Source organism: Chlamydotis macqueenii, chromosome 5 (assembly GCF_036417535.1).
Source record: "Chlamydotis macqueenii isolate bChlMac1 chromosome 5, bChlMac1.mat, whole genome shotgun sequence".
In the NCBI taxonomy this organism is placed as follows: Eukaryota; Metazoa; Chordata; class Aves; order Otidiformes; family Otididae; genus Chlamydotis; species Chlamydotis macqueenii.
The window spans coordinates 63,878,394-63,905,378 of record NC_141560.1 but is presented as its reverse complement, the minus strand read 5'-3'; the positions used below and the strand labels follow the sequence as shown (position 1 = coordinate 63,905,378).

General features: G+C 50.9%; 1 protein-coding gene across 2 annotated transcripts in view; it reads right to left on the bottom strand.

Moving 5' to 3' along the window:
* Positions 1 to 22,881, bottom strand: part of WT1 (WT1 transcription factor) — a 34,607-nt gene extending 11,726 nt beyond the window's left edge. For both annotated transcript variants that reach the window (XM_086748629.1, XM_086748630.1), the window contains exons 1-6: positions 22,188 to 22,881; positions 18,495 to 18,617; positions 18,215 to 18,317; positions 13,255 to 13,332; positions 3,858 to 3,960; positions 2,340 to 2,490 (exon numbers count right to left, since the gene is read on the bottom strand). In XM_086748629.1, coding sequence (XP_086604755.1) covers positions 2,340 to 2,490; positions 3,858 to 3,960; positions 13,255 to 13,332; positions 18,215 to 18,317; positions 18,495 to 18,617; positions 22,188 to 22,578 — 949 coding nt within the window. In that variant the 5' untranslated portion in view covers positions 22,579 to 22,881. The remainder of the gene's footprint in view (positions 1 to 2,339; positions 2,491 to 3,857; positions 3,961 to 13,254; positions 13,333 to 18,214; positions 18,318 to 18,494; positions 18,618 to 22,187) is intronic.
* Between the last annotated feature and the right edge of the window lie 4,104 nt (positions 22,882 to 26,985).

The following is a 26,985-nucleotide window of genomic DNA, read 5'->3' as shown; positions in this document are numbered from 1 at the left end:
GAGCCTAAGAGACAGCCACATAATTATCAACATAAACCAACAGCCTCACTTGAGTCATACTGGCCCCTTAAGATATTCCCTAACATATAAAAATAAGCAGGTGGAGAAAAAAAAAAGAAGGTGCAGAGAAGTGTGAACTATAGCTGCCATGACTATTACCAACAAGACACATGCATTCTTCACAGTGATGACTGATCTGCCCTTGGAGAAAACTGGTTTCCAAATTTTGCTTTTGACAATCAGCTGTTCCACGAGGAGGAACAGGGTTAGACAGGCAGAGAATGACATGAAGTTACAAAGGAGACTGGAAATGAATTTGCTTCACAACAGTTGGTTCAACTGTCCAGGACGCCTGAAGAGCATGGCAATGAAAAAGACCATTATGGCCACCAATTTCAGACTCTTCAATATGCCAAGAATATGTTGACTTAGAAGCATTTGTAGACTATCCACTCCAGATGCTCCCATAAAATACAGTTCACCAAGCATTCCCAAAAGCTAAAACTAACAGACAACAAAAGGAGACCAGAAATGAAAGGCATCATATTCTAAGCCTCTACAGCAGCTGTAAGAGGTAAGTTAGAATTTCCAGACAGTAATCATAGGAAATGGCTAGTACCCATACAACAGGCTGAGGACAAAACCTGCTAGCCTGATAAAGGGGAGAACTCCCTTCTGATCATAAAGCTGAATGCATCAGGCAGGCATGTTACCCAAGCAATTCCCATAGCAGCCATGCGCTATCCCTTGCTTCCCCTCTTCAGCTGCAACCAACCTCAAAAGCTTACATGGTCTTATCATCAGCAACATTTCATGTATGACATCAAAGACAATGAGAGAGGTCTCTCTAAAGATGCTGGACAGCCATAGTCCTATCTTCTATGTCTTTTGGGGCTTTTGTGACTCTACATGCCTAGATTATACGTGGTATAATTCTGAAAATCTCCAGGACGTAAGCTGAAGTCCTTGTGATACCATCCAGAAACAGCATTGCTAAAGCCAAGCAACTAAATGGAATAAAATATGGGACCAGAACAAACAAATTATGACTGTTAAAATACAGAGTGAATCACTTCAGGCATGAAAGAAATAGTGATTATGAGAAAAATTCAGAAATGTTTAGGTATACAAAGAAAAATACTGCAGTTAATGGACCCTAAAAGAGCTCTGAATTTTCTTCTGTTTCCAATTTATTTACAGAAAATAGAACAGCATTTCTGTAGACTTTCATCTCTAAAGATCAAATTCCAGTTACAATCTAAATTATCTTGAACGTGTAATCTGAGCAACACTGAAGATGTCTATCTGAATATTTTGTGACCTGCCCATTCAGAAATTAAAAATGCTTTGTACGTTAATTTATCACCTAGAAGTATTTTATGCAGTTAACTAATGTCACCACATGGTCTCCAAAAGGAAAAGTCTGCAACTACTCTTTATGAGATGTTAGACAATCTGCTAGGTCACAGCAGTACGGCTGCCTTCCTGCTGCCGGTTTCATCCCTTTGGCCTTCCGTCATATTAATGGGTAACTGAGCATCTGGATTAACAGATTTCATCCACAGCTTTCTAGATTGGCCCAGAAAAGAAAACTGTCTAACTAAAAATATGATAGGCAATCAAAAAAAAAATAAAAAAAGCATAAGCAGCATATCTAAAAGTATATCATAATTATACATTTCCAACAGTATAAATCTCCCAATGGGGGAAACAATTCTGTTTACTCTTTGGCAAGGTGCAGCAGGGCATCTGATTTCCACATTTTGAGATGTAACTTAGATTGCCTGAACTCAGAGAGAATCCAGATCTCAGCCTACAAGCAACTGGCTTGAGGCTCAATTCTTCACGGAAATATCCCATAGCAAGGAAGCCCATTTGCCAATCCCTGCCTCTGCTCCCAAACAGAAACCGCTTACATAGGAGGACAAGAGGCTGCTAAACATCTAGGTTCCTCTTGTAGAGGAAACTTCTTAATAGCTGACAACAGTTACTATTTGTAACAAGCTTTGATGGTCCCAAATGAGGTGAAAAAAAACCCAAAACACAGAGACAATGATTCACAGCCCTGAATGATGCTCTGTAACAGTAAGAGAGGGAGGGAGGTGATCTACTTGCTGTCAGCATTGCTCTGTGTTTTTCTTCACTGGATTCGGAGAGTCTTCCGCACCCAAAAGAGGGATTGCCCAGATGACAGAGCACATACATACTCATCTGACAGATTCTCACTGCCCCTGACCTGGCAGATCATTTCTTGCACCTTATGCTATTTCAGAATCACCCTACCCACTTTGCTGTCCAGTGCTGTAACGTGATTTATACCAACCCATGCTGACACTTACCAGTGTGCTTTCTGCTGTGCATCTGTAAATGGGACAACTTAAAGTATCGCTTGTTACAGCCAGGGTATGCGCACATGAAGGGACGTTTTTCATTTGTCTCACTTGCTGATCGGACAATAGTTGGAGCTACTCCTGGCACCCGTCGGACATCCTGCAATGACAGAGACTTGCTAATGAAATGTGTATGTTCTCAAACTTGTACTCAACATATTCAAAGACAAACAATCAGAGGCACTTCTCCAGGACAAACTGATACTTAAATATATTGTACTGCAAACAGGCAATTTTATTTTATTCTACATTAAAGAAGTACAACCTTAGTATACCTTAATCTGCTCTTTGCAGAGTATTAAAATTATTTCAAGGTGAAATACCATGAACTCTAAGTATTAAATTCTCTCACCAATATTTATATACAAGATTAAATGGACTACATTCTGACCTCATGTATAATCACTCACACAATCCTGGAAGAGCACCCCTTGGCAGAAGAAATAGTTTTAGGCTTATACCAATGTAAGAGGCAAGAGCACAAGCCAGAGTAGCATTCTCCTCTTTATTCGTATGAAGTTAAAGGACAGGGAAACTAATGTATCGGCTTAATACAAATTGGTAAAAAACAAAAGAAGAAAGACTGTCTAGGTGGAGCTGGTGAATAGTTCAGCCTTAATGCATTTTGGCCACTGTCACAATGTTCCATCAGAGACAATCTTCTCCTCCAGCGATAATTAACCTCCTTAAACAATGTCAGCCACTCACTTTTATTCACTCAACAAAAGCTGGCTCATGAGCTTATTTCTGAGAGCTTGCCACTGAATAATGACTTGTTAAACTATACGGAAAAGGAAAAGGAGAAAAGATGCTATCTGAAAGCATTGATGTATGTCAACAACACAAAGCAATGCAGAAGAGATAAATATTACGTAATGACTTTGCCATCAGTTTTAAGAAGGTATATCTTCTACAGTGGTATTTATTGATGATGTGACTGTTTCAGAAAGGGAGGAAATGAACTCCCATGAATGGTAAGTTCCTTCCAAATATTCACTAATTACTTAGTCACTAGGAAACAACCATTTACTATATTTTGGTTTAAGGAAATATGTTTGAATTAGTAAAGTTTCAGAAATCCATAAAAGCAAAATGTCATCTAACACTTTCTTCTCTACAGTTATCAGACGGAGTCCTTTGTAACCACAGAAGCTTCACAGGGCCAAAGTGACCGGAGCTAGAAGTCAGAAACTGGATAGTATATTTTGGATCATCTTGAGTAAGGAATATTGCCTCACACATATATTTTAGAAGAAAGAAACCATTTTAAATGACTGTGTCAGAAAGAAATCTTACATTATACCTCAATGGCTTCAGTGAAGTCAGAACACTTATGTAAACCATTTTTTGATAACACAGGGAAACTGCAAATCAAGGACGGATTTACAAATACTTCTGAAATAGTGAATGAACATTATAAAAAGGCAGCAGTTTACCTCTCTAAGAAGAATGCCCTAATATACTCACTTGTATGCCTCTAAAAACTCCGTGGGTGTGTATTCTGTATTGGGCCCCACAGCTGTATAACATGGGAGCACTGTGGTTCTCATTTTCGTATCCTGCTGTATGGCTGTAAATAAAGAGGGGAATAATGGTAAAATGAAATATTTTTCACTACTCAGCTCCATGTAAGAGGTTTCATTTCTGAAGTAGTTGATAATATATGCAGCATTTGCTTTTACAGCCAGGACATCCAAGTTCAAACAAAATTCACCAAAGGAAGCCTGCTCTGCCTTCGTATGGATCTGCTCCCGCTGGCACAATGCACTGATTCCATACATACGTCTATTAGCATCCATTAAGGCAGTCCAGTAAAAAAAACAAAAAAAAATTGTCATGATTTGAACTCTGATGTATTTCTACAAAGATTTTAGGTAAGAGGAAAAAATCCACATAGCAGCATAACTGTGTCATGTGCACATGTACACGTTATTTATCAGTTAAATGTGGGGCTGACTATTGCTAATATCTTTTGGAATGAGCAAAATGCCTCAAGTTTCACATTAAGTGCAGTGGATTTTTGTCAGCACCTCATGACTCAGATATTACCAGATACTACCAAGAAAGTGATGACATTTATAAGAATAGCAGTCATGTACTCATAAACAGAGATTACAAATCAGTGTCCAAACTACTTATCCCACGTATCAGCTTGCAGGATGCGCTACAAATTAACCTTTTACAAAAATAAAATTAAAAAACAAACACAGCCTATCCCTACTAGGTATAAATTTTCAAGACTCCTCATGCAGCACCATCACAATAATTTCAAAAATGTGTAACCTCTGCTGTGCTTTGGAGGTGTCACAACTCTATGTTTTATCTAACTATATTCCTCAAAATCCTAAATTCTCCTGTTCAGAATGGAACATTGCTGTTTTCTGTTTGCAACCTTCTTAACATCAAAATTATGTAAATAAGTTTTAGGTTTTATTTTTAAATGAGTATGTTACATTATTGTGTACATTGCCACATGTATTAATATGTTCTGCACTGCACTAGAAATTAGAAAGCCCAGAACAAAGCCCAAGGGCACACAGCTAGGGACAAAGATGGATACATAGGATGTTATCCCAGTCTTTGCCAAATGCTTGCAATAGCAATTTGAAGGGGTCCCTGGGGCCCAGACGCTCATTTCACTGGTCCTTCCTTTCTCTTCACTCAAAGTTCATGTGCAGAGTAGAATTACAAGGAAGTTTTAAACCTCGTAAGTGATTTGCAGAACAGCCAGTGGAACTGGAATGCGGGAGATGTCTAAACGGTTTGTGAACCTTGCTAAACAGGAGAGGAGCAGTATTTGTGAACCGCTCTTACTGCGGGGTGTGGGTCGCATTCCTCAGCCCCATAACAGCGTGCAGGCTGCCACCTGGCAGATGTGCTCCTTTAGATCAAATCCCTTACTGCAAAAATACTAGATTCAAATCCTGGCTCCACCTGCCTACTCAAATCAAAGGTTATACCTTTTACGAAGGTAAGCTCTGCTTATTTCAATTTTAATTGATCATAATGAAATAAGTTACAGCATGGTGGCAAGAAATTATCTCTGATCTGTGTTAATACCTGTAATAATCGAGAAAGGAAGATACCATTATCCAGTTTAAATGGATTAAGCTCTTCTCTAGATACATACCATGTCCAACTAAATAGGGTCTCCTCTCTGCTCAGGGCCCAGATGTGCCTTTTGTTCCCTAATACAAGTAACAAATTACCACGTGCTATTACCATTTGCTCAATTCAGGTTCCACATCAGCATTGAATTTTCCTCTCTACTGAAAGGCTGCAAGTCCACAGATGTTAAAAAAGTTGAAAAGCACCCAACCCATGGTGATACCCAAGTTGATCACAAACTAAACAGTGCATTTTAAAACAGAAATTAAATTAGAACTACCACTTGTAAGGAGGAAGTTCTGCAAGTAGCAGCTATTCTCATCTGCAACGCAGTAGCAAATTAAAGTAAATATGAACTTCAGCATTAGTCACCCTGATAACCGTGTTCATGTTCATGAACTAGTTCTCATTCATGCCTGTTCTAGCAACTTTACACATTACAATAAACAAGAGACACAAAGCTAGATAAGAATTCCCAGGACAGAATCTTCAGAAGGAGGAATACATACTAAAAGCTTATACCATAAAACACAGCCTAGCTTTCCCTCCAAATTCACATGGTTTTCACCTTTCAGGGATGACTGCTTTTGTAAAGACCAGTCAGTTCTGAAAGAATTCCTCCTAGGAATAAAAAGCAGAACACAGACTCTATCTATGCCCTAAGGAGTGGCTCTGTGAATGAGAAGTATCCTCCAGACGACCTCCATCTCAATTTTTATTGCACAATTGGGAAGCCATCCTCAACATTCAGCCTTTTTCATTTTTCCTCCCATTATTTCTAGTGATACTTCACTAAAACTGTACATACAGCTGCAAAGCCTTGAAGATTCAAACCTGTTTTCAGAGCCTCTTGACCCTAATATATTAAGTAATGAACAGCCATTTACTTAACCGGCTCCCGCAGAGAGACGCTTTAACAAGCAGGAACCCTAGTTCCCATGCTACACTGGCCACATTTCCATCAACATTGGCTGGTACTCAGTGTGGTCATATGGATGATGACAGCAAAATGGATGACATGAGATTTCTTGGTTAAAATACTATTTATTTACTATGATGCGCTACGGAATAATCAGACCTTCAGGGAGCTAGAAATTAACAGGTGAATGTTCTTTCCAGTCCATGGAGAAATTGGAATACTGAAGGAGGAGTTTTCATAAACCGTCCCTACATCTCTGCTCTCTTGAACTTCAACCTTCACTCTGCATTGACAGTAACTTCACTGTGAAACACAATCTTTTTTCTTCCAGAGTCTTTACTCAATGCATCCATGATGTATGCCACAAAATGTATACCACAGTTTGCACAGTCAGCTTGTTTCATATTGCTGTAATTTATATACTAAAATAAAAGCACTGATAGAAAAACCAGTATAAACCTCCTAAATGCGTTACTGAAACTCAAACACCTGCATTATTGCATACAAGAGACAATGGTCAGATGCAATCCCACATATACGAGCAATAGGAGCAACTGACAAATTTATACCTGCAGTACATTAACTAAACTGAAATCCTCAGAGGGTAGGAGATTCCTTAACTTTCATATTTTCTGGGCAAGCACTCTCTGTTTAACTAGGCAAAGAGACAATGCCTTAGACACTTAAGGCACCAAATCTCTAAGTATAATAATGAAAATTTACCCTGACAGACTCTCAGGACTAGGTAACAGACTAGATTTCCACCAAAGCACTGCAATGTGTGCACCGTACACCCCACTGACAACATATGAACTATAAACTAAAAAGAAGATGCATTATACTGTGCCGTTCAGAGGAACGGCGATAATCCAGGGTAGGTAAACACTGATATTCAGGAGACACAGGCTTCTGGGACCAGGCCCTACGTGTTCTCTCTCGGCAGGATGAGCGGCTCAAGCAACACCACTGCAGCCTGGAGAACTGCCAAGGGAGCTGCTCGCTGCCCTGCTGCAAGTGCACTCGGAGCACGGCTGAGAGCACGGCCAAAGCTGCTACGCCATGTCTTCTGCTGCTCCGAGGGCTGAGCAGCCCCCAGGAGAAACTCAGCTATGGCCAGGGTGATAATGAAGGGGCAAATAGCTGAACAACCAAAGAAGAAAAAAGAAAAAAAAAAAAACAAAAAAAAAACCAGAAAGGCCCAGAATTACAGTTAGACACTAGACCAATCCCTCTACAACTCCTAAAAGAAGTCAAATCTAAGCAAGGCTAGATGCAGCCAAACTGGCCTGCCAGGATCCAACAGAAATTTTTGTTCGAGTAAGGACTGAAGGATTTGGCCCCACAGTCTAGTTCTGCCTTCGTTGTAAATACATAACTCCCTTTGACTTCAATGGTAACTGCACAAAGACAGAACTGGACTATAAATATTTAGAATTGGAGTTAGTTGGTGAAAAAGGGACTCGGTATATTTTGTTTTCTGGTTCTAGGCAGCGAGAAACAGACCTGGAAACACAGCAATAAAATGTAACTCTAGATAACTGGGAAACAAAGATTGATACTTATGCAACACAAAACGCTAAGCAAGCGCTACATGTTGTAGAGCATTTAGGAGCACTTGCATTTACCATTAGCCCAGCAAATCCTTAACACTAGGAAAACAGCTCTTTTAAAATGATTAATCTCACAGTTGTACAGATTGTACAAAGATTAATAAAAATGAAGGTTTTACAGATGAGAATGTGTGATGAAAAACAGAGCAGCTTTTGAGAGTTGTATCAATCTAAGTGGTTATAAAAAACCTCATAAAAGATGACATTCTAATCTGAATATTTTAAAAAATAATCAAGCTGCAATTTCTCTCTCACACCATTTTTACTTCGTTAAACTGAAATTGTCTGTCTAATGTATAAAGCAGTTACAACTTAATCTGAAGAGTTAAGGTTTTTATTATTATTTCATAAACCAAAAAAGGGAAGCTTTAGGGCATTCTGAGGAGAGTTAGAAAATTTCAGATGAAACGTGAATACACATTGATTCATGAGATTCAGGCTTGGAAGAATAAAAAAAGCCAGAAAGCAAGATTACATAAAACAGGCACCACATTAAGCTTCAATTTAATTGTGTTTCAATGCAGGAACAGGAATTTTAGGGTTTAGAAACGGAGCCAAAAATGAGGCAAAGTGAGGGTGTGGGCTAGTCTCGTTGATAACGGAACATAAAGGAAGAGAAGTAGAGTTAATTCCCTCTGCTAAAATATTTACCATCCTAGCACCCTGGGAAAAAAAAATGTATGGAGACAGCAAAAAGATCCTGATTAGTTATATAGAAGATCATGTTTCTGCCTGCTTTTTGTCTAATACTATTACGGAGTGTGGAGTCTAAAGCTGCACTTTTATCTGCCCTTTCCAAGGCAAAGGAATATTTAAAAATGTGACTTCACAGATTACAGCCCTTCTGCCATCTTCAATGAGAAAAACAGCTGGTTGATGAAAGGAAGGCTCTGGATTTTCAGGGGACCCTAGTCTCTCCGACTTCAATAGTCTTTGTTTGGTTTGGGTTTCTTTTTTTTTTTTTTTTTTTATCATTGACCTGAGTGGAATCAGGATTTCACCCAACACTTCCCTTCAAAACGAGACCCTCAGCTATCAGTGGGAAAGGGGAAATTCAGCATCAGAGACGATAGGTCATTGGCCATTTACAATTCACGATGATTGCAGAAACTGGACCCAAGTAGGAAGTTTTGCACCTCCAAATTTTACTAATAATACTACCAAAGCTAAACAGAAAAACCTTTACCATTAACTCCTAGACAAAAAGTTTTCACTGCCTTATTTTGATGCAGTTTTAATTGTGTTCTACAGACATTGTACCTAATTTTTCCTCCAGTGATCCTAAGCAAACAGCAATATAAACAAATGTCTGTGGAACATGCTGACTATGTAACACCCGAGCAAAACCGAAAGGAAAAAAAAAAAATAATAATCCAACAAATTATTTCTGGTTATATACACAACTTTTTACTCAAGCAGCTGAAGAGACAACTGTGAATTATTTCTATTACATCTTGCTGTTGGGTGTGTGGCTACCACGCCATATCATTTCCCGCTTGGTATAAATCATTTCCATGTCACTTGTACACAGATCTCATCAAAATAGCACGGAAGGTTTTATACTCACAAGGTCTGCCTCAACAGTACCACTACAAGGGAAGCAGTATTTTCCACATTGGACAAATAAGAAAGCAACACAAAAATATTAAAGACAGAAACTGAGAGGAAAAGTGCCCACTAATCTAGGACATCCATTTTGAGATGTCCAAGACCTGAGTTCTCGGGACAATAAGCAAAGGACCCACTGACTTCCCCGCAAGAGTATAAATCTGATCTCAGCTGCTTCAAACAAAATACCACAAAATAAGCAACAAACCACAAGCAAACAGTCTGAAGAGATAGAAATCCAGTCCCACAGTGATGTTCGCTGCCTTAACCATGAAGTTTTTCTTTCAGATCCTTAAAGCTGCCAGTTTGTGTGACAGCTCTCACAGACAACAAGCCAGCCCTCCCTCTTGTCTACCCAAAGTTCAGAAGGTGACAGAGAAGTCCCTGGACAAACAGGCAACATATAATCAAGACACTAGCTCACAAGGCACCAGATGTGGACTGTTCTTCCCTCATGAGTTACAAGCAGAACTTGAGCTCAGTCTTCGGCACTCAGAACCTAAGTGAAAACCTACAACACAGATTGAAGTCACTTGGACTATACGGTAGCAGTAGCAGGTTGTTTTCTTCTCCACAGACAACTCCTTGTAGAGGAAAGCTTATTTTGGGTCATCAGACTTCCTTTTGGTTTGACAGCAAGTAGAAACATCTAGAATTCAACTTTTAGGACCTACTCCACATTCTGGAGTAGTCTGGCTGCAGCCTCTTCTATCTGCTGCCCCATTTACACCTCTGTCCCCTTCCCCTGCCAGTCTATCACGTTGTTGTGCTCTGCCAGAAGACATCTCTGTTCACCTGATGTCTCTCTCTCTCTCTCTCCCACTTAGCAATGGCTGGCCAGGCGCACTATTCCATACCTTCTATTATCCACCTCTGCTTGACCCTCAGGCCATACCTTCTGCAGTTCCCTAATGCTTACAATCAACTTGAAAGCACTCAAAGACTAAAACCCACCAGGATGAATAAACTTCTTGCCCTCAGTTCCAATATCAGATATTGAAACACCCAAGGAAGAATTAAAAAAAAAAAAAAAAAAAAAAACAGGAAAAAAATCTTCTAAGGCCCTAAAGCCATAGACTGAAGCAGGCTCTCGGAGATAAAATCATCAGATAGGTTAGCTGCCAGGCTCTTGCTTCTGATCACACATAACCAAGACTGTTCATTGGCTTGCAACTCAATGGGAATGATTTTCACAATAACTAAAAAGGACACAGTTTTGGCCACCTGACAGTACTCCTTGCAAAATTTCAAACTTTTAATCTGGAGCAAGGAGATTCTGGAGCTGATCAGTCAAATATTGGCAAGAACGTGAACAGCTAAAACCAGAACGCTCCCAGATAAACTGCTAGATAATGTTAAGCATAGAAGCTGCTAACACGCTCTGCCTGAAATGGACAGCCACAGCTTCATTTCAGTAAATTAAGCTGAACACGTGAACAGAAATCAAGCTACAGAACTGGTATACTGTCCAGTATAAAGTGCACGACCCATAACTTTTATATAATCATAGATGTCTCTAACCATTTGCAGAACTTGCTGGTAATGTTTTCTTCCTTCTTATAATATACAGAAGCCGAAGCCAGGAAGAAATGCTGGGGGAACTCAAGGCAAGGAGCTAAACAAGGACTGTCATCGTTGGACAGAATCTAGAAGCTCCATATTTCAACAGACAGAATGATTCCAAAATTCTTAAATTACAACTACAAGATTGAGAAAAGCATCTGAAATACTAAACGCCTGGGAATCGCTTATGAACAGTTCATATATTTTAAAGATGTAAATCTTGGGAAGAATACCTTATGTTCATGGCAACTGAGATTGGAGGTACTGTGTATTGTAACTCTCAGCCAGAAAAGACAGATAACTATTTTGGCTCATATTACCAGTGATGAGGCTATGTCTAGCACTGATTTTCCACAGATTCTACAATCTTGGCCTATACCAAAACTTTCAGCTTTGCTTTACCATAGATCATTCATCTTGATTTCTTCCCCTCCACCCCCCCAACCTCCATGCATCCTAGGTCACATACTTTACACTGCTAACAGTCTGACTCCTGGGCAAGTAAGAAGCCATTTATTTTGTTCAGTACTCCTTTAATATTTCTATTGTGTCTTTTTTTTTTTTTCACTGAATTCCCCAAAGAATAACCTCTTCCTTGCTTTAATAACTTGGACCTCAGTCAAGGTTGAGGTGTTTCTCCATTTTGCAGGATATTTTCTTCGGAAGAGACAAAACAGTGTCTAATATTGCAGTGACTGATCTTTAAAGGGTACGGTTTAAAAAGGAAATAAAAAACATTTCTGGAAAATAAAAGTAGGAAATAACCTTTAAAAAGAGAGGATGGGCAGCAGAGACACTGAACTCTACACAACTGTAGGATCTGGGGATCTTCTTAAGCAAGAGAGTTCCTTGACAGATCTTTCTGGGCTCGATTCCCTAGTTCATTCTGGTGTAGATAGTTTACTATGCTACTATCGTCTCCCTCTAACCTTCAAAGACCATTTGTGAATGAGCTAGAAGCAGACTCATAACATTTTTTTTTTCCTTGACCACGCTACAGCACTGTACGCAAAGTCCATCTTGAACAAGGTTTTCACATTTACAACTACATGAAAGCACAGCTCTACGTGGGCTCTGCTAGACCTCTCCTGCGGTTCAGTTGCGACTGCATAGGCTTAGACACGAGAACATCTCCAGGCAAGCTGGCGATGCCTACCTTGGGCTGCGGAGCTTCCACAGCCAGTGACCTGCTCCGAGCAGAGCAGGCCATGTTTGGCTTCACCTTGGCTAAGACCAAAGGGTGTCTCTTTTGACCATGGCAGCGATGCTGGATGAAAGAAAGTGAAGCTGGGGCAGTGCCCCAGCCCGGTGGGCCTCGGCCCTGCCTCTGGGCGCTCTGGAGAACACTCGACCCGAAGCGGGGCAGCTGGAGCCTCCTTCGCGCCGCCCTGTCGCCTCCTTCGTCCTTCCCGCCCCCGGGTGCACCGGCAGGCCCGGCGCAAGGCCCAGGCCTGGAGCCGGCGGGGGCAGGCCCGGCGCAAGGCCCAGGCCGGGGCGGAGGCCCGGAGCGCGGCCCCCGCCCGCCCGCCCGCCACCCCGGCGGGGCCCCGCGGCGCCTCGGGGCCTTCCTGCAGGCCCGGCGGCAGGAAGCCCCGCGGGGGAGGCGTGCCGGAGCCTCTTCCCGGCAGGTGGGAGGGCGACAATGGCCGGGAGGAAGGAAGGCGGGAGGCGGCAGGGCCGGGACACCGGACACGGGGCCTGGCGAAGGGAGGGAAAGGGAAGAGGAGATGGTAGGAAGGGCCGGCCACTCGAGGCGGGGACCGGCACCGGCACCCGAACCGGGCCGAGCGCTGCCCGGGGACCCCCGCCGAGGCCTCGCCCGGTAAACACGAACCTGCCGCCGGGCTCAGTACAGCCCGCGCCTGCCCCCCGGCTCGGGTCGTTACCGGCGGTGTTGAACTGCGCCGTGAGCCTTAGCCCGACCGCCTGCCACCGTCGGAACCAGCCGGTGTTTTTTGGTGCGAGCGACCGGGCTCGTTCGTAAAACGCCAGGTGAAGGTGGCTCAGCAACGCGGCGGCGCCAGGGCGAAAGAGGAGGAACGAAGCGGCGCCTTACCCCTTCAGCGTGGATCCCAGGTTCATCTGGTTCCAGGTCATGCATTCCAGCTGCGAGGTCATTTGGTATAAATTGTCACTGTGGTGAAAACACGAAGAATTAGAAGTACTGCCGTTAAATTAAAATCGATACGTCGAGAAAGCAACGTTTTCTTTGTTATTGTTTTTACATACGTAACGGTAGAAAGTGAATTTATTTTGTATAATCCCCATTATCGATGTATTATGGGTTTTTAGAAGAGAAAATGAAATAAAATAAAAGAACGGCTACGCATTGAAAAGCCTCTTTGAATCGAATTGTAAATAGCTGGAAGCGGAGAGAGAAAACTTTTTCCTTACAGAAAAGCCATATCCGATCGTGACACACTGAAATGAACGAGAGGCGCGTAGGCAGCCTTGCGGGCTGGGGAAGGGGGGTATTTGTGTGAAAAAGGCAAACCTGTAAACTGCTTTGGGCTGGGGGAGGGGCAGCAGCTATCGCGACTCGGGACGGATGTCGCCGCGCCGAGGAGCAGGGGACGGGGGCGGCCGGGCGATGCACGAAGCTCGGGGCTCGTCCCGGCTGCCTCCCCACCTTCCCCGGCCACGTCCAACCGGTAAACCCGGCGTCCAGCCGCAGCCCCCCCCCGCCGGCGGGGCCGCGGAGGGGCTGCCCCCGGGACAGGCTGCGGGGCCGCCCCACTGTCCGCTCGCCCCGGCCAAGGGGGGAGGGGGGGGGGCGCGGGCCTTTCAGCCGGGCTCGGTGATTGATGCCGGGGAACAGCCGCTCGCAATAACCCCGCGTCTCCCTGCTGATTAATTACACCTAAACTCGCTGGACTTACGCGGTGAATTTATATCATTCTGTTATTAGAGGAAGGGTTTGTTTTGGTTTGGTTTGGTTTTTTTTTTTCTTATTTTTTTCCTTCGTGTTAGGTAGAAGCGACCTAAAAAAGTCAAATTCCAGTGGGAAGCTTTTGCATATAAAAACAAATCAAGTGACTTCAATCTCGAAGTATGCGTAATATCATTTGTCAGTATCGCTGGACACGATTATTCATTAGTGTGTCTGAAGTGCTATTATGCTACTACAATGTCCTGCATATCAGCTCAGGAATTGTTAAACTCTCCTGCAGTTTCCCCATTTGCAATAGCAGTCCGTGCTGGTCTGTGCCAACTACGTTTTGCAATTCCACGAATTCTTCCTGTAATGCTGCTGTAATTAATTCCTCCAGGACCCTGATTTTTATTAGAAGTGCCCGCCCGATGCATTTACAGCAGGAGATTTCCCTTTAACTTTCTTTCCCTTGACAGTTCATTTATAAGAGCCTCCCCCACAATATCCACTTTTCCCCCTCCTTTGCTTTTTCATAAAGCCATACACTTATTCATCTTGTCACTAGCTCCCAGCCACTGTACCGCATGCCGCCTTCGGGTGACAGTGTCCAAAACAAACCGCTCGGAAACCAGCGGCCAGCTGAACCCGCAGCTTTCCCCCCACCCCCCCGCCTGAAGCTCCTGCCCTCCCCGACCCGCAGCCGCGCTTCGCTCCTGCCCCCCCGGCTTCGGGCAGGGCTGAGCGGCGGAGCTCGAACCGGTCCCAGCCGTCGAAGGGAGCCCGGGGTGGTTTTCGGGCGGGTTGGGCGTTTCGGAAAGCGCTGGGAGAGAGGAGGCGAGGGAGCCCCGCTTCTGCTGCTGGACCCCGCTCTGCCGCAGCCGGTCCTTCCGGCGCGAGGCGGCTGCAGGACCCGCAGCCTTCGCCCCCCAACCCCTCCTTGCCCCCTCGCTGCAGTCGCGGTGAGGCAGGAGCCGGGGGAAGGAGTAGGGTCAGGAGGAACGGGCGCCCGGGCTCGGCACCCCACAGCAGGCCGGGCTTAGCACCCCACGCAAAGCCGTCTTGGCACCCCACGCCACGCCGGGCTCGGCACCCTACAACAGCCCGGCGCGTCACCCCACGCCAGCCCAAGCTCGGCACCCCATGCTACGTCGGGCTCAACACCCCACGCCAGGCTGTCTCGGAACCCCACGCCAGCCTGGGCCGCACCCACGCCGGAGCCGGCAGTGGGCGTGTTTCAGCTGCGCAACTTGGGGAAAAGGAGTCGTTTCACCCGAGGCCCTGCGAGCGGATTCCCGCGGGACGCTCTGCGGGCTCTAGGCACGCCGCGAGTGGGCCGTGCTCCGGCACCGGGATGCCCACGGAGGGGCACCCCTACACCCCTCGCGCGGGGTGCCATCTCTGTGTGAGCTCTACTGCCAACAGCGCCCAAGGGGAGAAACTTCTGTTCCGTGGAAATCTCAAGCCCACTACTCTGCGAGGTTTACATCCCGAAAAACCCGGAATTGCCCAAATTTCGGCGAAATCGCGAAAGCGGTCCCGCGGGGGGTGGGGGGGGAGGCAGGGATGCATCTCGCATCTAACGTGTGACATCACAGGGCATCCCTAACTCCATTTACGCCTCGCCGCGGTTCGTTATTGACGGCACTGTGAGATGATCCCACGGAATTGACAGCTTCTCTCAAAATCTCAGCGTCCGATGGGGTTTGAGTGGCGAGAAGGAAAGCGGGCTCCCCGGGGATACGCCTGCGCTGCTTTCAATCTGAATCCTTGGCCCTCCAAACGGCCACGAAGGAGACACTAAAAATAACTTATTTTCATTACAGAGATGCTTTTAAAGAGAAACGAGAGGAAAAGGGGGTGGAGGGAAGAACGTTTCTCCAACGGGGATTAATGTAAGTTGGAGTGGAATAAAAGGAAGTCAACGCTGAGCAAAAAGGGAACTTAAAAGGAAGCCAGTAGTAGATCATATAGAGTTTGTTTTGGCCTGCGTTGCGGTATTACCGAGTTCTTGACCTCCGCACAGAACGAGCTATCATCTGAACCCGGACTCCTCCACTTTTAAAGTCTTTGTAAGTGTGACTCACAGTAAATTTTCAACATCCAGCATGTTTACTACATCCAACAGCGCGAGGTAGAAAAGTTCACATCACCCTTTGAACCGACCCGCCAACGCCAGCCGTCTAACGCAGGCGCGCAACTTGCGCGGGTTTGGTCACCCGCGCCCGGCTCCCGAGTGGGGCGGGCTGCGCGGTGCGCGGGGAGGGGGCAGCTGCCGAGACGGGAGATTGCGGAGATGGTTTTGCTTCCAGTATAAGAATTACGATCTTTTGACTGCTTCTTTCAAGCTGTCGCCTTCCCGGCTGCTTTGCCCGGGCCACCGGTAGCCTCACCGCCCCGGCCCCGCCGCTCGGATGCGGTAACCGAGCCGTCGGGTGTCACAGCGGAGCTGGCAAACCGGACCCGAACGGCGAGAAGGGAAATAAATCTACGCAAAGGAGGTGCGGAATCAATACGTACGGTCAAAAACAAACAAACAAACAAACAAAAACAAAACCACAACCCCCAAAATAAACAAGCAAACAAACAAAAACAAACAAAAACCACACCAAACCAAAAAAAAACCCCAAACAAACAAAAAAAAAAACCCAACGCGATTTCGTCAAATCAATATAAATATGGATAAAGAGAGTGTGGGTGGGTTTTTGGCCTCTGGAGATGCGGCTAATGAGTCACCTCCGTTTCTGCACCGTAACCGTTCTCCACAGCACTCGCAAAGTAGGAACACCGTTTGCTCCCGATGCTCTCACCCACCTGTGCAGGCTGAGGTGCGGGAGGCAAATTGCATTGGACAAATTGCAGCTGCCCCCCACCCGGAACCAGTTCTGCCCTGATTTACACCCCCGACGCATCGGTACCGTGAGGTTGGAGGGGTTAAACCCTTATCTCACCGAGGTGAGCGGTGAACCTCCCCGCAAACAGAGCAGGACCAAGGGTACGGAGCCCCCCCCGGTGCGGGGCCGCCCTCCCCGCGATCCATATTTATAGATTTCCCTGCGAGGGGAGCAATCTCTGTCGCCGCGGCGCAGGACTTCGCCCCGCCAATTATTCTGCAAGCTAATCTCTCTGGATAGGCTTCTTTCCTTCCTTCATTACCTCATTCCCTCCTTCCCTTTACGTCAGCTCGCGTTCATTAGCGAAGCGGCTTCTGGAAGTGACAGAATTTTGTTGTCCCGCGTCCAGTGTTGATTAATCGGGGATGAAATAACCGGCCTGCGCGCGGGGCGGATTGTTTTGTGTGCGAGAGTTACTTAGCAACACTGGGATACGGGACCGGCTCCAAGTTCACAAAAAGTTGAAGAATAAATTTTGGGGAGCTTCTTTGCTCACTAAACACGTTGTAAAACTGCAAGAGACGCGCCCAGCCCCCGCCGTGCCAGACCGGAGAACACGGGAAGCCGCGCTCGCAACCGCCCCGTCTGTTGGCGACGAGATTTCGCGCTTTTGCCGCGAAGCCCCACACGCACCTTTCTCCTGACGAGGAAATCCGACGGGTCCACTGCCCCGTTTTCAATAAATAACCTCCCCGCACGCCGGTGTCCCGTCCCCCCCACCTCACGTCGGAAGGGCTCTCAGTCTGCAAAAGCCGAGGCGGAGAGAACGGGAGCGGGGCGGGGGTGGGATGCTCTGGAGCAGGGTTTGGGCTGGACACTTCCCCCCGGTGCAGATGAGGGCAAATCCCAAACCCTCCGCACCAGCGGGCTCCCGCCGTGACGGGGATGCTCCGAGGAGGCCGGGCGGCCCGGGTCCCTCTTCCCAGAGGCGGCGGGCACTTCCCTGCCCCGAGGCGCAGCCCAGCCCCAGCCCCTCACACCCCGGGTCGGGAGGGCTCTGAGATACGGCGGGGCCAGGGAGGGAGACAAGAAGTCTTTTTTTTCGTTTTGTGGTTATTTGGGTTTTTTTTTGTTTGTTTGTTTGTTTTGTTTTCTTGTTTTTTTTTTTTTTTTTAACGTGTGATTTTTTTTTCTTTTCTCTTTCGTTGCCGAAAGGGGAAAGCTGTTTGAACGGCATGCGGGGCAGAGACCACGTCCGAACAACAAACCCGCGCGGAAGCAGGCAAGGCGACGCCCCCCGCCGGCGGAGGTACCTGTTGTAGGGGGTCCGGAGGAGCAGGGCCTGGCTGCCAGTGCAGCTGTCGGTGGGGGTGTGACAGCCGTACACCGGGGGGGGCACCGAGTACTGCTGGTCCCCTGCGGAGAAAGCGGCAAAGAGTTAACCCCTGCGCCGACTGGACATATCCCCCCCCCCTCCCCGCGCCCCAGGTCCGCAGGTGCGACACCGGAGTCACTCCGGATCGTCAGTGCTCTTTGAGACCGGACCCGCCGCGGCCGGGAGGGCGGCCCGCACCCCGCGGAGGCTGCGGTTACCTAGGGAGGGCTGCTGGGCGATGGGGTCCTCGTGTTTGAAGGAGTGGTTTGTAAACTGAGCGGCGTGGTGGGAAGGCGTGTGGCCGTAGCTCGGGGTCCCGTCAAAGGCCACGGTGCTGTAACCTGCCGAAGAGATCCCCGGGGTTAGGGGAAGGGCGAGGGGGGTTGAGCCCACCCGGCCCCGCGAAGGCCCTCCGAGCAGGCGTCGAGCGAGAGAAAAAACTCGGCGTTTATTGCACCGCGCTGGGCTTCCCCCGGTGGGGAAAAAGACACCGCGAGGCTGTGCCCCTTCGTTCACTCTCCCACCGCACCCCCCGCCTCCCCGCACCTCCCTAGGCTGCGGGCGCGGGAAGGACCCCCGTGGAAACCCCTCGGGACCCGCGTGGGACCCCCCCCCCCTGCCCCGGGGAGAAGCAAGCCGGGCAGCCCGCTCCGAGAGGCGGAAAGTCGGAAGTCTCGTTGGTGTTTAAAGAGAACGGATCGGCCTCGGTAATAAAAAAGGATGTTTTCATTAATTGTTGCTCATATTAAAGAGGAAGATTCCCATCTGCTCAGTGTACTCCTCTGCCGTTTCCAATTTAGAAGTTACCCTTTAATCTTTTTTTTTTTTTTTAAGAGCAGCTCTCTGAAGAGTCTGCAATAAAGAGGCGGAATGTTACATGCAAAAATAAAACTCCTCCTTTCAGCGAAAATTGCTCTCCAAAATAATAAACAGCCTATTTTGTTTCCTACACCGAGCAGATTCAGATGGAAAGAGACCACCTCTGCTGACCCTGGGCCGAGACGAAATCGTAAATCAGGTGCTCGGACACCAACTTTCATTAATGACTTGGAGCTGGCTAAACAACTTCAGCTAAAAAAGTAATTACAAAGTAATATTATCTCAGAGGCTTCTCGGCTCATCAGCGTTTACCTCGAGAACCGAGCTCCTCCGAGAGTCACTCTTCCAAAACCAAACCAAAACAAAACAAAAAGTCCGTCGCGGGCTGGGAAAAGAAACGAAACTGACGAGGAGCGCTCCCTCCCTCGCACACCTCTCTTAACCCGCTTCTTCTCCCACGGGCACCCCATGGCCCCGTTTGGATGTGCCGTGGGGCCTGGGGGTGACTTCATTCTGCGAGGGGGGAGCACCCGGGTCTGATTTGGGGCTCCTCTCTCAGCTCCCTCGGCGCCGTGCGGGTCCCTGCATCCCCGCCGCCGGCCGACAACAGCAGCGGGGGCAGAGATAATAAAACGGAGAGGCGGCAAGGGGGTTCGGCCGTTGCTTCTCCATCTTATTGTCTCTGCAGATCCAGCGACATTGCAGGAATTGATGAACCTGCGGGGTTGCGCGGGAGAAGTGAAAGGAGCAACGGGCAGGGGAAAAAAAAAAAACAAACCACAAAACAAACCCAACAACAAAACAACACCGCAAAGACTTCGAAGCCTTCACCTGCGCGGTGATTTCAAGCCGGCCCTGAGGCTGCGGAGCTGGGACAGGAGCGGGACCGACTCACCCCCGGCCAAACCTCTCGCACCAAACCTCTCGCACCCCCCGCCCCAGCAGCAGAGCGGCTCTCGCGGCGATGACCGCAGCGCTGACAGCCCGGTGCCCCGCGGGTCCCGTCCCGCAGCTGCTCCTCGCTCCTTATCTCCTCCCCGAGTCCTCGGGGCAGCGGCTCAACCTTCAACTCCCTTTTCCCCATTTCCCTCAGTCTCTCTCTCTTTTTTTTTTTTTTTTAACTTTCAGCAAACACTGACACTTTCTAGGCTACTTTTGGCCCGGCGCAGACTTTCAGTGACCTTGAAAACGCAGCTCGGAGCAGAATGAGGTTTTGGCCGCATTTTCCGGTGTTGCCTGACCCAAAGCTTCAGGAATGTGATAAGAAAGTTGAGTTCTGAACCGCGGTGCCGATAGCGAGGTCTCTTTAATTAGGGCGTTATCTGAGCCAGGCCTGATTAAAATGTGCTGAAAATAATTGAAAGTTGTACATCTGTTGGAGTACGGGGCCCGCTGGAGGCATCCAGTTGTTGGAGGAGCCCCACTGGATGAAAGGGAGAGGCGAAGGAGAAGAGGAAAATTGGGCAGCGATTTCAAAGCCTTAGTTCCCTAACCCCCACCCCATCCCAGACTTGGCAGTAATGTCATCGCAAAGCCAAGGTAGCGTCTTTCCCACGGTCGGAGGAACCGGCTAAAAAAAAAAAAATAGGAGTTCAACCTTGAGGAGATCCAAAGCAAGAACATTTTATCCATTCACCAAAAAAAAAAAAAAAAAAAAAAAAAAAGGGCTGGAAGCAAACGCCCTTTGCCGAATTCCTCCTTGCCGGAGGAGCTCGCCAGAAACGGCCGTGGCCGAGCTCCGGCGCTTTCCGTGCAGGAAGCAGCCCCAGGCCGAGGGGACCGGCCCCGCGGAGCAGGGGAGGGGGCCGGGACACCGCCCCTGCCCACAGGCCGCTGTAGGGCCCGGGCCACCGGCGTCCGGCTCTGCGGGCCTGCATGGGTGCGGGTGTGTGGAGACCGTGGGGCCGCGGGCCGAGCAGCGCCGGAGAGCCGCTAAAGCCCCGCGGGGGCTCCGCATTTCGGTGCGGTACAGGCTCCGCTTCTCCTCGGGATGGGCAAATTCAGGCGACCGGCGGCTGTTCCGTCCCTCGCCCGCCCGGGGCAGCGCTGACTTCCCTCACCCTCCTCTCCACCTTCTCGTCGCTTTCCGCCCAGCGATTACAAACCCTCTCCCATGTCAGACGTCCTTTCAGATGTTTAAAAAATAAAACCTCGGCGCGGCGCGCTCTGTACCGGGGCGATCTCAAGCCGCTTCCCCCGCGTCCCGCCGCCTGGAGCCTGGGGTTCTCGCGGGGCGGCCCCGGGGGTCTCCCTCCGAGCTCCAGGGATGCTCCCCGCCTTTCCCAGCCATTTTCCCGACATTAGAGGCCGGCAGGGGCCGGGAGGGTGAAGGCAGCCCGGGGGAGGCCCGTGCGCGGCCCCGCTGCCGAGCACCCACTCGTCCCCGCCGCCATGGCCTCTCCTCCCGCAGCTCTCTGCGCGTACGCGGTTACTGAGGCCCGTCCGCAGGCCGCGCAAGCACAGCTTCGCCCCCACCCCCCCCCGGCGCCCGGCCCCGGGCTGGGTGTGCGGGACAGGCGCCCCACAGCGCGGGGTCAGCTGAAGGAGGGGTCTCCGCACGCTCACCTCCCCCCTCCTTTCTTCCTCGCGTTCGTACCAGCAGATGTTTACACCGCAGGCACTGCAAGAAAACCGATGAGACGACGGTCCCGGTGCCACAGGCAGGGGCTGACCCGCGGCCCGGCCCTGCAGCCCACGGGAATTTCTCGGGGCGGTGCAAAGTGAATTTCTCCCGTGGCGCAGCGAGCTACAGCGCAGCCGGTCCTGGCCACGGGGATGCTGGATAGAAACTACGAGGTTGCCCTGTTCGCGTACGCCGGCCTGGGGACATTCAGCGCTCCCAAGTCGACGAGGGGCTTCAAAACACCAAAGTGCGGGGAAGCGGTTTTCGGATTCAGGAGGAGGTTTGGAGGCGGTACCCCCCCACCCACTATCCCAGATTTGCAGAGGCAATTGTCTCGGGGCACCGGCCCCATCCCCATTCCAGGACTTGCCCCGGCCCGAACAAGCCTTTGCGAGAGGAGAGGCTGCACAGCCTGGGGGGAGCCTGGCACATAGGGGGTGGAGGGGGGGATCCGGCAGCGCTCCCTTACCCTGGTTGCGGATGGCTTGCTGGCTCTCCAAGCAGTTGGGCAGGTAGGGCCCGTTGGGGAACATCCTGGGCTGGCCGGAGGGCGGCTGGCTGGGCGGCGGGGCTCCGAAGGGGCCGTAGCGGCAAGCCCCGGCCGTGCCGGTGAACTGACCGGAGAAGTGGACGGTGAAGGCGCTCAGGTATTGTTCTTCGTGGGGATCCGACCCGTTCCAGCTCGGCTCCTGCTTGATAAAGGAGTGCGGCCCCAGCGAGCCGTAGGAGGCCCCCGGGGGGAAGTCCAGGACGGGAGCCCACTGCGCCGCGCTGCTCACCGGCATCGCGCAGTTGCTGTTGCCCGGCAGGGAGGGCACGGACGGCAGCAGCGCGTTTAGGTCTCGCACGTCGGAGCCCATCTGCTCGCAGACCTTCTGCCTGCTGCCGGGCAGCCAGTCTCCCGCCGGGCCGCACTTGTTCCAGGATACCTGGCCCCTGCCCGCCAAGCCGGAGGCCGGCTCCGGCTGCAGGCACCAGGCCGGGGAGCTCAGCCCTTTTGGGGAAGTTTGCTCCGCGACGCAGCTCCCCGGGTCCAGCCCTGCGGGAGCCGGCAGCAGCGACAGGGAAAGGTTGTTCTCCAGGATCGCCTCCGGGCTTGCACCCGTTTGCGAGGGCAGGGCGGGGTGTGCGTGGGTCCGCGTGTGTGCCTGTCCGTGCGCCCGTTCCTCCGTCTGTCCGTGCTAGGGGGGCACAGCTGCCTCGCACGCCTCACCTCGGATGCCTGCTCGCCCTCAACTTTGCAAAGCTCAAATAGAGGCGCTTGCAGGGGAGGAGGAGTCAGCCAGGCCGATCCTCCATTCACACAACCTCCGCCGAGGGGCTGCCCACAGCCCGCTCTGCTGAACCCACCCGGACCAGACCCGCGGGGGGAGGGGGGCGAGGAGAGCCGGAGATGGAGGGAGAGAGGTTACTGTGGGAGAATTCACCTCCCCTACACATCGCTCCCACCCTTCCTCTGGTGTAAGCGCCACTAAATCTCACCCTGACGCCCCTTCGCTTTAGGAGAGACTCGCTTAGAGGGATCCAGGTGGCCAGTAAGTACTCGCTGGATGATCCCCCCCCCCGCCTTCCGCCAGCTCCATGCGTGGCCGTGGGGACCCCCGAGGGAGGCGAGGTCGCGGGCCCTCGGGACCGCGGGGAGAAACCTCCGCCCACGCGGGAGCCGGGCGAAAATGACCCCGTCCCTGCGACGGGAAAGGGGCTTTCCAGGTGCCTCTGCCGCTCTGGCAGGAACCTGCCTCTCCCCGAGCTCCCCCGCACACGCTGGCCCTCGGGGGTGTCGAGCGGGGGGAGCAGTGGCGGAGATCCGCCGTGCCAGGGCACCAGGTGCTCCACCAGGGAGAGGAGGGCTCCCTTTGCAAGGGGACCGGGGCCGGTGTGGAACCTGCTTTCGGGGAATTCACCTGGCAGCGCTGCCGGGGAGCCCCGGGCTTCCCCCCCCCCCCCCCCCGCCCCCATTCCCCCTGGGCAGCAGCTCCTCAGGCTGCATCCCGGGGGCGGTGGCGGGAGAACCTCCCCCCACCCCCCACTTCCCCCGCGATGGCATCTCACACGTTATCCTGAGGCGGTCCTTCCAGGCGACACGGCGGGTCTCGAGTGGGCCCTGGCAAGGAGGGACGCCGTGATTTCGGCGGTGCGGGACGGGCGGGAAGCCCGGGCAGAGCCCCGTGGGAGGTGGCTGTACCTTCAAAATTGCTGATTAGTAATCCCCCGGGGAGGGGATTAGCGTCTACGGGCACGCGTGGGACAGCTCCTGGGAGCTGTGCCCCGTGCAGCGGGCAGGCAAAGCGTGTGCGGGGGAAGCACCGCGGACCTCGTCCCGTGCGCGTCTTCACCGAAACCGCATCGGGGGCTGCGGCTCGGCACACAGCCCGCAGCCTCCCCGGCCCCCCTGCCTGCCTTTGCCCCTAAAACTGTAAAAGCAACGCCGCGAACATTCAGTTACCTGCCGCCGGGCAGACCGAGCCCGTTGTCTTCCCGGTGACAATTTACATTTCGGTATTTCCTTACCGCAAGCATCTCCAATCTTGAAACGATGTTTTAAAATTCAAAGGGTAAAATGCTACAACAAAATAAATTAAGACACGTTGTTATTAGAGTAGCCAAGCATAATTTCATTTTCTCTTTAAACTCTTTAACGGAAACAGTCGAGTTTTGTTGTTAGTGAAATGACTTTTATTTTCACAAACTATCTTCAGATAATTCTCTTTTAATTTTTTTTTTTTAAGCGTAAATCTGTTTGTTACGGAAACCTACGTGCAACATAAGAGCGAAAGAGTTGTTGTTTCTCTTTGCCGATACTAAAGATCGTTCAAGTTCGCAGGATCTGCCGCCTCGAGTGAGCGCACACAAAACCCAACGGCTCCGGGATGGCACCGGCGAAGGCAGCCCGCGCCGGTGCGGGGGGGTGCAGTGACGCCCTGCTCCCTCCCTCCAGCCCCAATACCCAGGGAATCGGGAGCAGGGCTGCGGCTGGACTTGCTCATTTCTGCGGTGGACCGACACCTGAGGTGAGTCCCTTCCACCTCCAGCCCTAAAATCCGCAGCGCACACCTAAAAGCCTTCGGCCAGCCTAAGCGGGGTGTTGAATTCCTCGTGAACACCAGACCTCTCTCGATACAAACAGAAAAAGCCTTTCCCGCAGCGGAATATTTCCGAACTACTCTGGTTTGGATTGTTTTGTTTTGGTTTGGTTTTTTGTTTGTTTGTTTAAATTTTATTTTATCGAAATAACCTAGCTTGATAAACCTTCTTGAAGGGGAAAGATGTTTTCTTGATGGCTTAGGTCTGCGTTATTCCACCTGGGAGGAAGAAACGCCGAAGTCCTTCCAAATTTTCGCCCCTCTCGCCCTTCCCGGCGGTGAAGCACCGAAATCCTCTCGGCTGCCAGCCCGAGGTGGAGGAGGAGGAGGCGGGGGGGCGGGGGGGCAACACACACCCAGCAGCCTTCTATCCCGGGACGGGCTGGGGACTTTTGGGAAAGGGCCAGCGCCGCTTTCCGCAGCCGTTCCCTTCCAGCCAGCACCAGGGAGAGAGGAAAATCTCTTTCCAGCCCAGGAGATTTCCCAGCCCAGGCCAGGAGCGGGGGCAACGGGTCCCCTCGGGAGAGCCCTGGCACGCCGAGAGGAGCAGCTCTCCCCTCCCCGCTCCGTCCAGGGAACTTCGCTCGCCTCTTCCCCGGAGATCCTGACCCCGATTCCAGTCGCGCTCGGCCGTAAATCACCCCATATCCCGCAAAACAGGCGCCCGCGTCCGGGCCTGGGTGCTCGGCTGAAAGCAGCGGCCGGACAGGTGGCAGTCTGGGGACAGCATCTCCTCCCGGTGCCCAGACCCAAATCCCCTCCAAACCCGGGCCGATCCAAATCCCTGCAAGGCAGCAATCAGGCTTTATTGTTTTGCCCGCTATTCCACAGCCACGGTAATTCCCGATAACGCTCAATCTTCGCTTGCGCTAGACGGCATGCTCAACGAGATTAAACAACAGGTTATTTCCCGGACAAGGATTATTCTGCTCAATCCCACTCGATCGCGGGCAAAATGGGCTCGGGAACCTGCTCCGACCTGAGCACTGCCGAAGCACCGGCGTTTCCCCGTTCCACTTTTTCCCCGATCGTGTTAACCAGTTAACGGACCGGTCATTCTCACTACACTTTAATATAAACTCCAGAAACGATCCATTCGCGGCTGGGAGATGTGCGAGACTCAGACAGAGCTCAAGCCCCAGCCCTGCTCGCAGGGGGATCTGTCTCCTCTCACTCAGGGAGCTGATAAATTGGGTTATTTCAGCGCCGGGAGCAGCAGAAACGGAGCCGCGGGGACACCGGCAGCCGCGCAGGAGCCCGTCACGGCGGGCCCGATCCTGCGGGGCGGGCACCGCCGCACTCCCCCTCGGTGAGACGGGACCGGGCCTGCCCTGCGTGGGTTGGCGGGGCCATAGGCACGCTGTGGAGCCGAGGAGAGGACATCTTGTTTATCCCTTGAGAAGGGAAAAAAAAAAAAACAAACTTTTTTTTTTTTTTTTTTTTTCTGGTGGCCCACGGAGGGAGGAAGGATGCTCCCTTGCACCCCCACCGCCCGGAGACCTGTGCCTCTCCCTCCGCCCCCCGCCCAATCTGGGGAGCCCGGCAAGCCGGACGCCCCTCCCCCGCCCCCCCCCCCCCCCCCGGTGTCCCCGCCGGTCCCCGCAGCGAGGAGCGGGAGCTGCGGCGGGGCAAGCCCGGGCCCCCGCGTCCCCTCCCCAGCGCCCGGAGCGCCGTGCGGCGGCGGAGCGCGTAGGGGCGGGCCCCAGGCCATTATTTTACCGTAAATCTTTGAAACGCTGGAACTAATTATGGAGAGGATATGTCTCAATTTGTTCCGCATTAGTGCCGCGCCGGGACGCAGGCACCGAGCACGGGAAATTGATGAGCCCAGCCCAGCCCGGCCCCGCCGGGACCGCGGCCCTGACCCCGCGTTCAACCCGGGGTGGGGGGAGGCGGCCACGCTCCGCCCCCCAGCACCTGCGGGATCCCGGCTGCGAGCTCCCCCCCGCCCGCCCCAAACTCAGGGGGTGCCCGCTCCAGGGCCGGAGGGGTGCGAGGTAGGGTTGGAGCGAAGCACGAGGGGCTCCGCTAAATTTATTAGCGCCCTGCCGAGGCGAGGCTCCGTGTAAATCACGGAGCTGCAGAGAGCCATAAAGCATCCCTGTGCATCCTGCCCTCGGCGGGGCTCTGGTAAAAAGGCATCCAGGGAAAGCTGGGTATCGGCAACATCTTTCAGATCCGGCG